The sequence below is a fragment of the Punica granatum genome, chromosome 3 (genome assembly GCF_007655135.1).
Source record: "Punica granatum isolate Tunisia-2019 chromosome 3, ASM765513v2, whole genome shotgun sequence".
In the NCBI taxonomy this organism is placed as follows: domain Eukaryota; kingdom Viridiplantae; phylum Streptophyta; class Magnoliopsida; order Myrtales; family Lythraceae; genus Punica; species Punica granatum.
In genome coordinates, this window is record NC_045129.1 from 34,764,279 (window position 1) to 34,775,372 (window position 11,094).

At 35.9% G+C, this 11,094-nt stretch overlaps 1 protein-coding gene across 1 annotated transcript; it reads right to left on the bottom strand.

Annotated features, from left to right (window-relative positions):
- Positions 1-129: 129 nt before the first annotated feature.
- LOC116199020 (serine/threonine-protein kinase PBS1-like) lies at positions 130-4,914 on the bottom strand. Its single transcript, XM_031529310.1, has 5 exons — positions 4,254-4,914; positions 3,578-3,777; positions 2,514-2,703; positions 1,586-1,977; positions 130-1,071 (listed from the first exon to the last, which is right to left on the bottom strand). The coding sequence occupies exons 1-5, from the start codon at positions 4,384-4,386 to the stop codon at positions 598-600; spliced, it is 1,389 nt and encodes a 462-aa protein (XP_031385170.1). The 5' UTR covers positions 4,387-4,914; the 3' UTR covers positions 130-597.
- Between the last annotated feature and the right edge of the window lie 6,180 nt (positions 4,915-11,094).

The window sequence follows — 11,094 nt, forward strand, 5'->3', positions numbered from 1 at the left end:
TCTTACATTTCATTCCATGAAAGCAACTTCATTCCATTCCATTCTATTATGACCTTAGTCTCTAATGGTTGGCCCAAGTTGTCGGGGAAGAGAAAAGAATCGTTAAGGCGTCATCCAGAGTTTAAGGAGAAACCTAAAGCAAGCCATCAATCATCTGACTCGAGACATCTTTACTTTCAAAACTTTCTCTTCTTCAGGGTTGACAAATGTTTGCTGAAGGAAAAATATATGAGTACAAGGGTACAACAGACAACACAAACGTTCCGGTTCACAAGAGCCAAACCCGAATGTCCTGAGACATGCTTTCAACTCTCATCGCAACCCCCAACACTCTGCCCTTGCTATATTTATGCCGAAATAACATTACCTTCCTCAACCGACTCCCATCTTGTTGTATTTATTACATAAGAAAAGGAAGAAAATGTGCTTCAAAGAGATTTGAACGCGAAACACTATGACCTTTTCTGTGAGTTCCAGCTTCTTGGTGCTCGGCATATTAAAGCAAAGGCACCTCAGGGAAGGCTTGAGGTCGAGAAGGAGGGTACAGTAATCTAAACAATTCTACAATAACAGAGATGGCAAGTCTAGAAGGGAAGACTAACCATTAGATCCATCGAAGCTTCCCTGTGCATCCTGCTTCCTCTTCTCTCGCCAGTTCTCACCCCACATCTTTGCCTCAGCAACGGCCCGTTCCCTCTCCAAGTCTTTATTTAGGATCCTCGCGGTGTCTCTAGGTGAATCTTCCTTCTCCGACCCACCCTCAAGGTCCCACCTCCTACCCGATCCTTCCCCTTCCTCGTTCCTCAAAATCCTCCCTCCTCCCCTCTCTTCTCCATTGGCCTTCCCCTCCTTATTACCCGACCCTCGAGAAGAGTTGTCATAAGCCTGGTTAGAGAGGTAAGATAGGGCTGTGACTACATCTCCGATGAGAGGGCGAGCGGCTCCCTGTTCCTGAATGCACATTGATGCCACAGCTAGTGCCTGGTAGAGCCCGCGCATCGGGAATCGCCCCTGAAGCCGTGGGTCTGCTAGTTTGACGAATTTCCGGCGATCGTGGAAATAAGGGCGTGCCTGTTAATGCAGTAGTATGAACCATGAATATGACAGTGAACCATAGACATCCGCCGACCCATGAATATAACAATGAACTAGACCATAAACACTTCAGAAGAACTTATGCAATGAATGTAGTAAGCAATCATTAAACCATGAAGTGACAATAAAATTATTGGTGGGAAAGAAAAGTAATAAAATTTCAATTTAAGTCCTGACTGACAGCCCACCAAAGTGTTCAACTGGGCAGTGGTCGGTTAGGTAGTTTGTCGATAACCATCAAAAACTTACCAACATGCCCAACTCAAATCTTTTGTAATTGGTTAGTTTAGTTATACAAGAGGGAATATCAATGGAAAAAGAAATGTGGGGGGCTGAGGTTTTATGTGGCAGTCTGGATAATACCGAGAATCAAGCCTTCATCTAATCAACCCACGCTTTCAACCGTGACTTCTAATATGGAAATCCAATAAAAGCAAGTTTAAGAAAAGTGAAGGCATGCAGCACGTCTCATAAGAGCAGAATTACATACCCATGTGACGAGGTTCTGTTCTCCATGAGGAAGCGTGCTGTCGATGGCTTTACGGCCAGTGATCAGTTCCAAAAAGACAACCCCAAAACTGTAAACGTCAGATTTCACAGTGAGCTGCCCCGTCATGGCATACTCGGGAGCACAGTAACCATACGTACCCATAACCCTAGTGGAGACATGCGACTTGTCCCCAACAGGACCGAGCTTTGCTAGCCCAAAATCTGAGAGTTTTGGGTTGAACCCTTCTTCCAATAATATGTTTGATGACTTGAAGTCCCTATAAATAACAGGTGGGTTTGCCTTATCATGAAGATACTCCAAACCTTTAGCAGCGCCAGCTGCTATTCTCATTCTGGTGTTCCAATCCAGTGGTTCCTTATCGGGGGGAAGATCTGCACAAAGTTAATCCCATCACTGTCAGTAGCAGTTGGCGGAAATTAATTTTCCTGTTTTATCTTGGAGAAGCAATAAAAAAATACTTCACTTGCATACTTGAGAAAATAAAAGGAAACTCAATATCGATGAGATAGAATTATCCGACCTCATTTCTCATCTAATCGATCTATTAGGTAAAGCACAAGGCACTTCAATACTAATGGTACAAATTTCACGTTTTATAAAAAGAAATAGAAGTAAAGCCAAATGAAATCTTCATACAGAAATGGATCATTCCATTGTATTTTGGTTTCATCCTATTTTTGTTCCTTTCATGCCAAACCTATCTTTTTTCCCTTACATCATGCAACATTGCTCAATTTGCCCCAGCTTAATGAATCTTCTAAATGATTGAGGCATCGGGATTTGAGGTATATGGTGAAGCACTACTCAAAGAACTATGTGTTATAGCTAATAGTAAGAGAGAACAGAATCACAAAGAGAAGCCAAAATTCAGCTTGAAGAAGTGGGGTTGATTTCACTTAATTTTTACCATGAAGGTGATCCTCCAGTGACCCCAAGGGCATAAATTCATAGACCAGAAGCCGTTGATCCCCATCGGCACAGTAACCAATGAGATTCACAAGGTTCGGGTGATGGAGAAGGCTCAACATTAGAACCTCCACCAGAAATTCACGGGTTCCCTGAAGACCATTCCTGTCCAATTGTTTGACTGCTACAACCTACATTTATTGGAAACGAATACCAGAAACAACAAAAGCAGAAAAGTTCAATCAAACTTGCCCAAACTTATCTTGAGTTGCAACATTTGATTCGGGAAAAAGGAAGCACAAATGATTGAAACGAAAGTTAAGGACAGTCAACATCACTCCATGATACAAGTTTCCACAAGTCAAACAAGAGCTTGGTCTCTCTAACTTATGACAATCTAATTAAACTGCAGCATGATGTTGCCAACTCTAAATTGCATCACTGCGCACTTATATGACAAGTAGAACTTATAGTTAAAATTATGAGCTTACATATTAATAAGTCCATTAAATGAACTGAAAGAGCAACAAAATTAGAACTATGTATGTCTTTCAACCACGCCTGTGCTGCTGGTAGATTCTTGAACAAGTAGGACGTCCACATATATCAGTATCACCAATGAAAGAAGAGCAGAGAAGGTGCTTAGCATTTATGCTGCTACGGAATCGGTACTATGAAGTGGAGGTGACAAAAGTCCGCATGACAATGTTCTGCTAGTTAACGTACTACCAATCTATGTTGTCATTCATTTAGTTTTTCTTCCACCGAGTTATGGCGACGATTACAAAAAAAGCTCAACTCTAAATCAAGAGTACCACTTTCCATTTAAGGCTTTAAGCATAAATTCCTTAACTCTAAATCAAGAGCACCACTTCCCATTTAAGCATAAATTCATCTCAATGAAGACAGGTAACAGCTGCATTTATTGGTCAAGGTAAAATGTTGGTCAAAAGGCACATAATGTAAGGACTAAACCTTGAAAATTCCCGAATTCGGGATCGACTTCGTCACCAAAAACATTCCACATGGAGAATTTGGAGTGCTGCCAGAATATAAATAACTCACCTGACCAGTGCTCTCGAGTCTCCCTTTGTACACTGAGCCAAATCCCCCTTCCCCTAATAAGCACTCAGGCCTGAAATTGCTCGTCGCAGCTGCAAGTTCCCGGAAGGTGAAGGTCTGAGCAGCAATTTGTGCCCCAGGCCCATCCTTGGCAGCGGGTATTTCCCTTTTGGATCCACCATTGCTTCTCATCCCGAGTCTATCTGCTCCAACAATAATCATAATAACCATTTAAAGAAACATCATAAAGGTCAATCAATCAAATGCTTTGTCCCACATAAGGACTTCAATAAACTCCCCAAAGCTGATATTCACCTAATCACATCACTTCTAAGTGTACGAATTAAGTATTTTATGAAGATCAAAGATTCAACTCATTCAATCCAAAGGTCAACTGAGCTATGACCTCATTAGTCAAAGAGGGAGCTGAACTAGATCCAATCGAAGCTCCCAAATTTCACCATGAGATCTCATTGCCCGAGACAGAAACATGAGCCACGCATCAATCAAATCAAGCCAGGAAAATGGGAGGACTAATGAATCAATACCGAACTAAACAACCATCAAAACCAGTATGCTGCCCTCAAGGTTGAAAACTGGCGAATTGGGCACACGCCCAGATCAGATCAAGAGCTGAAACTCGATAAAGAATCGAAATTGATGATTGGTTCGAACTGACCTGAGGGCAATCTAGAGGTGTTCGAGGAGACGGGCACCGAAGGAGGGGCCTGCTTCTGATTCCGATCATCGGGTTCCTTCTCGGGGTTCAGCTTCACCTCTTGCCTCGAATCGAAACAGGGAAAGCAACCCATTTCCCCCCCTTTCCCCTACCCAAAAAGAAAAAGAGAAGAAGAAGAAGAAGAAGAAGAAAAGGAAACTTATTGGAACAGTGTCGTCTGTTGTGGGGGGAAGGCTTCTTTCTCTAGCTGCTACTGTGAGGGGCAATCACTCCCATGGAGTTAATGGTGGGGGAAGCGGGTTAAGGTGAGGCAGACAGTGGTGGTGGAAGGAAGAGGCCAAGGATAAAGGAGGAAGAGACAGACAGAGATGCTTAAACAACAGCAGCAGCAGCAGCAGCAACGCCAACGACAGAAATGGGGGGGGATTTGGTGATAATAAGGAAGGAGGAGGAGAAAAGAAACTGCAAAACTAATAAAGACTGAGGAAGAAAGGAACGGCTTTTGCCCCCCTCTCTCGCCCTTAGTTTAATCCTTCCTATCTATCCTGTCCTGTCCTGTCCTGTCCTCCCTCCCTCATAAAAACACACCTTTTTAACGACAGTTGATCTCTCTCTCTCACTCTGTGTCAGAGTTCTTCAGATGCCATTAAAAGGCTTTCCAGTTTTTTTTTTTTTTTTTTTTTGCTTTGAAGGTAATTCAAAAGCTTTTAAGATTCGACTGAAAGGAGTGGTATTGATTTAAACGCTGGACTTGACTCATGACCAAGAAGAAATGGTAAAATATGTGGTTGCCAAGCCCAAAGAAGAAAGAACTAGTCATGTTCCGAAATCAATTCGCAGTGAGTTTGGCATACCGTGTCTAGAAAATAATGCATCTCTTAATCGATGATAGGTGACCATTTAACATTTTCTCGAAGAAAAATGACTTTTCTTGTTGGAGCCATGTTTATCTCATTTCTGATAGGATTTTCGAGATTGATTCTTTCCTTTTAGCGACGAAGCCCGTAGCCAAATATATATATTTTAAGACAACTGCACATTGTACCTTTGATGGGTTTGAGATTGTATTTTTTGTCGAGGCTTATTTATTTACGGTAAGAAGAATAGAGATAATTCGCTTAAAAAAAAGAATGAAACGGGGTAATATTTCTAGAATTAGACATCACAATGGCGGGACTCCCGGAATCGGCCGCGGTTCACCTTTCCCATCTTCATAGCATTAGTGGGAACCACTACATATTTCCACATTCGCATACAAACTTTAATTTTTCTAAATTAGGGTTTGATTTCTTTTTTTCAATCCCCCACTTTTTATTTCTATTTTAATTTCTGTCAACTCTGACGGGCGCCAAAATGAGGTAAAAAGGCAAAAGAAAAAAAATCATTTTATTATATAAATTTAAAAAGTAAAAGGCAAATTAGTATAGATTTTACAGCCGACAAATTAATCAAGAGAAAGTCCACCAATAGTTCTCGACTTTTCATTGCATCTTTTTTTTTTTTTTCATATCGTTCATTCTTAAACCCTATTTGGATCGAGAGAAATAGAAGGAAAGACATGAAAAGTGAGGAAAAGTTCTGTAAATAAGTGTACTCGGTTTTTTATATCATTCATTCTTAAGAACTTTCTCTTCTCTCCCTTCCCTCCCTTTCACTCCATTTCCCTCATTTTTCAAATATGATGTTACGTACGCTACAACACAAATAATCTATAGAAACAAAAATTAGAGTCATATAATTGTTTTATTTTTAAATCTTCACTTTTAGAGACAAATATGTATCTCTATATAGTGTCTTATTTGCCTTTTAAGTCTTTATTTTAAGAGACAAATAAAATTGTGTCTCTATATATGGTCTTATTTGTCTCTAATTCTTTACCTTAAAAGACAAATAAAATTATGACTCTATATATGGTCTTATTTGTCTCTAAATATTTTCTTTTAGGGACAAATAAAATTGTATCTCTATATGATATATTATTTTCTCCAACACAATTAATTTAATTTTTTTTTAATTAATGTTGATGTATGAACAAAGGAGAGTAATTTTTACAATTTTAAAGAGTATTAACATATATAGAGACTAATAGAGAGTTGCTAATTTGAATTTAAAACATTTACTTTTCGAAGGAAAAATTTTACAAGTCAAGAATAAAGAAACATATAATAAAATTTTTACTTTATTCATTATTTTATCTTTTTTCTAAGGACCATTTCTTATCTATATATTCTTCATTTGGTCTTCTCTTTAGTGCAAGTATTTTCACTGGTCATGCTTTACATATACTTCTTGATCTTTTCTCCTTCCCACCATATCTCTCTTTTCATTCTCTACTTAAATTCAAAGACCACTTATCCAAAAAAATCAACGAAGAATTTCAGACCTTTCTGGTCAACATATAAATTGTTTACAAATTTTTTTTAAAAAAATTTCGATATAATTTCAAACAAGAATCTATCAAAAGTTTTTATTTGAAAAGATAAATTCTCACGAATTTGATTAGAAAAATATTGTTATTTCATACGTTAATATTAGTGATTTTGTTTAGAATGTAAATATTATCATTCAAGTATAATAAATAATAAAAGTAGTAAATTTAGACAAGTGAGGATCATTGGCGCATTGGATAAGGCGATTTAATAATAAAATGGAGGTTGCAAGTTGGAATCTTTTTGTTGTAAAATTAATTGTGTTAGTATGGATTGAGTTGGTTTGTCTAATTTGGGACTTGCTACTTAGTTCCGGAGTAAATATTTACTTTTTTTGTAGAGCTTTATATATAGGAATCAAAAAAAATATAAAGGCAATTGCATTTATTTTTAAAAAGTATACAAAGACAATTTTATGTGATATTTTTACTTATTTTTAGAGCCAAATCATTTGTTTCTAATTGCACTAGTTAGAAACAAATGTCAAATTTGTCTCTAAAGGTCTATAGGAACAGTACCGATATTGTCAATTAATTTATTTGTCTCTACAAGTTATAAAGGCGAATAAATGGCATATAGAGGCATATAATATGGTTTCAACAGCTCATTTGTGTTGTAGTGATAAATTATCCCCTCTTGATGTTCTGTCCTGCAAAATCTTTGAATAGTTTCCTAATATTGCCCAAAATAAAGATATTTTCATAAGTATTCGGGCATTACTTATAACTCACATATTTGAATTTGAATCTATAGCAACTCCTGTCTAAACTGTGTCGTTTTCGACGGTTGATGCATTTCTTGCAATGGTTAAATAATAATATTTGTACTACATAAGTTGGAAGACATTATGCGGGTTGCTAGTTGCAGTGACACTAGCCTTGATCAGAAACTTGCAAGGAACCGCTAGGAGGCCGATATAGAAATGAAGCTAGCCGAAGAATAATAAGTTTAAAGGAAATGACGATAGAGATAATTTTCTGTGTTTTTTGAATTATTAATTTTCTCAATATTTTTTATCACATCAGTAAAATACTAACCGCGTTCAACGCGAACTAAAACAGAAAAACAACTAAATGCTGGGACTTAGTACGAGTTTACTCTCCCATTAATTAAAAGATTCAAAGGGGTTGGAGAAATAATAATCAATATCTAACAGTGTGCCCTAAAGAGTATGTGCAGAGTCATGAAAGGGTTAATAAATAGGGAAGTTCTACGCATCCCATGTTACCCTCCTCTCCTTCTTTCCACATTATTTATTCCCTTTCCATTTTTTTCGTTTTTGAAAATTAATTTTTATTATATTAATTTCTTTCAGGCATGTCACAGAAACTGCATTAGTCAAAACTCAAAGAAGCATTGGTTGATCTTAATTAACATTCCCTTTCACTAAGATATGTTTCCATTATTTTTATTTATCGTAATATAATGATGATGATTAGTCTTGAAAGAATAGTTGGTATATTCTGATAGGATAGTAGATCACCAGCTAGTGCAAAGATAAATATATAGGTATGAATAATACCTATAGAAGCAGATATATCACAGGAGAATAGAGATGTTACTCTTTTCTAATTTGACAAGAAAAGTAGACACGTCGGCATGAACCTGATCTTGTAGAAGAAGCAAAATCTCAGTCTTTCCTTGAATAATTGCAAGAAAAAAAACTTTAATTCATTAAGTTTATTCAAAATATCACTGTCAGTTTTAGAAAATTATATATATATATATATATTCTGTCCTTTAAAAAAGTCATCTCTTATATTTATAAGATGTTTGATCAACTTTTTGTTATGTTCAAGAGTTTGCAAATGTGACAATGTCCCAAAGGGATGGAATAAATCCCTTCAGCTTTTTCTAAATTAATGATATTTACGTATGTACATAGATTTTGGATGGAATTGTGATGAGAGTTGGCTTTTGTCGCATATAAAATACGCGTATATCCATATTTATCTGCCAGCCAGTCATTTCTAATTTCATTTTCAAACAACTTGTAAGGGTTCATATGACAAACAATATATATATATATATATACATGCATATAATTAATTATGGTTTATGTGTATGTGTTTCAGGAATTAAAAATTATTTTTTGACCAATAAGGATTTTTCCAAGCGATTACATATTTGTTCACCTTAAATAAGGTCTCGAATTCATATATTATGAATGTGAAAAATTATTGATTGTGAAAGTTTTACTTCTTAGTGAGCCGAATTGGATCCAATTAGATTAGTTAAAACATGAATTTCACCGTATATTCTGAATATATATATATATATATATATATATTAACATGAGTTGGTTCAAGCTGTTTGAAATTTGTTCCTCTTACTCAATATCTCGAATTCGAATCTTGTGAATGTGAAAAATTCACATTGGGAGAGTTTTACCCTTAGTGGGCCGACCCGACTTTACTGTATTAGTCGAGAACCTTTTGAATTTCCAAATACTATGATGCACACCGATATATATATATATATATATATATTCTCATATAAGACTCGTGTTCAACAATCTAAAAGCTTAACACCCGCCCTCATATAAGCTTGTAATTTTTTTTACAATTTTTTTCTTTCGGAACTGGACCGGGTCACTTTTGAGCCTAACTAACATGAGGCGCACTTTTGGCCACCTCAAAATCGAATATGGCGTTGTCTAAGCCCATACGTGCATGTGAAAAGTGTAACTTGCTCTTATACCATATAAAATACTCACTTTGACCTACATGAACTTGAACTTATCTGCAATCCAAAAGTTTAAGCTTATTGATTACTGATCTCAAGTCATAAACTTGTGATTTCTTTTTTAATTTTTTCGTGTGGATTAATATATTTCAAACATATATATATATATATATTCCAAATCCAAAGACCAACTGTCAATCCCAAAAGGGGTTTGACCCAACCGAGGGGGCTTCCAAACCTTAAATCCAAGGAAGCGTGCGGTGCGGGCGGCCGGTTGGGGGTGTGTGGGGGTTTGGTTTTGGTGTTGCTGTGCTCAATATGCCCCGTGTGTCTGACGTTGACATTTTAGACGCGTGGGACATAGGTCAATCGTGCCACCACCACTATACTCCCCGCACCGATCGAGAATGGAAATCGTCCCAATAATTATTCTCTCTATTCTCAAAGTGATAATGCGCTACAAAATTAATAAGGCGTTTCTTTAGAATCCTCACATATAACTTTTCTGAGATCATAATCTTTTGGAGTTGTGTTACTAGCACCTCTGTTTGGCTTTAAAATTTTTTTTTTAACTTAACTCAACTCTACTCTACTTATTTTCAATTCAACAATACATTTATTACTTTTTTTTAAAATTTTTTTTAACCATTCAATTTAATTTTTAATATTAATTCTCTCAATTATTCATTACTTTTTTCACAATTCAATAACACAATCATTACTTAATTATTACTTTCTTTCAACTATTTATTACTTTTTCAGAATTTTTTTTCATAATTCAACAAAACAATTATTACAAACCAATTAAAATTAAAATTCAACTTAATTCAACTTTAATACCAAACACAACCGAACCTCAACTGTGGTGAACTATTCTATTTATGCATGGCATCGAGCGAGCAACCGAATAGCTGCGTTCGGCAATATTACCAAATATGATAACTAATAACTATACTATATGTAATTAGACAATAAACAAATAATGAACGTTTACACATTTGATCAAGGAAGATTTTCTCTCTTTGTTTTTAGTTATTGAAAATAGATATCATATATATATTTTTAAACAAACGTTTAATACATTGGGATAGAAATATGTCGTAGTCAGGAGGAATGCGTGGGCCATCTACGCTTATAAAGAAACAAAGCTTAATAAGCTTCCAAAAAGGCTACAAAATCATTGGGATAATTTGTGGGTCATCCGAAATGCGACCTTGGCCCATCAATTACTTTAGACCGTCTCAAAAAATTCTATCAAATTAAATAAAAATAAAATTTAGTTTTTTTAAAATAAAATGGGTAAATTCTCGTAAAGGACACATGAGAAGGGGAGAAAAAAGAAAAATATGTCTTAGTCATAAAAAATTCAGGGCGGGTTACCGGTAAAATTTGAAATCGAGACCACTTAATTTTGAGTTAAAATCGAGTGTTACTGCATTATATTTTAATTTTAAATAATTTTTATTTGAGTTGGATTCTTGCAATATGTATTTTTTATTAAAAAATGAATTATATTATATTATATATGATTATATTAAAATAAGGTGGAGTGGTCCAAAGGTTTCCGTGTCCTTAATCAACAAATTGCAAGTCCTGGATACAGTCGAGATATTCATTCTGGTTTTGTGTGGAATCAGATCACTATCAAGCCACAGATATGTCTAGATAATCTACTCGAGGAGATTCATAAGTCAATAGAGACAGCAGTTTCCATGCCACCAAGCCGT

Coding starts and splice junctions, on each gene's coding strand:
- LOC116199020 (XM_031529310.1), bottom strand. CDS start 4,386: ATGGGTTGCTTTCCCTGTTTCGATTCGAGGCAAGAGGTGAAGCTGAAC. Junction 2,704..3,577: donor GACTCGAGAGCACTGGTCAG/GTGAGTTATTTA, acceptor CAATAAATGTAG/GTTGTAGCAGTCAAACAATT. Junction 1,978..2,513: donor ACTGGAGGATCACCTTCATG/GTAAAAATTAAG, acceptor AACTTTGTGCAG/ATCTTCCCCCCGATAAGGAA.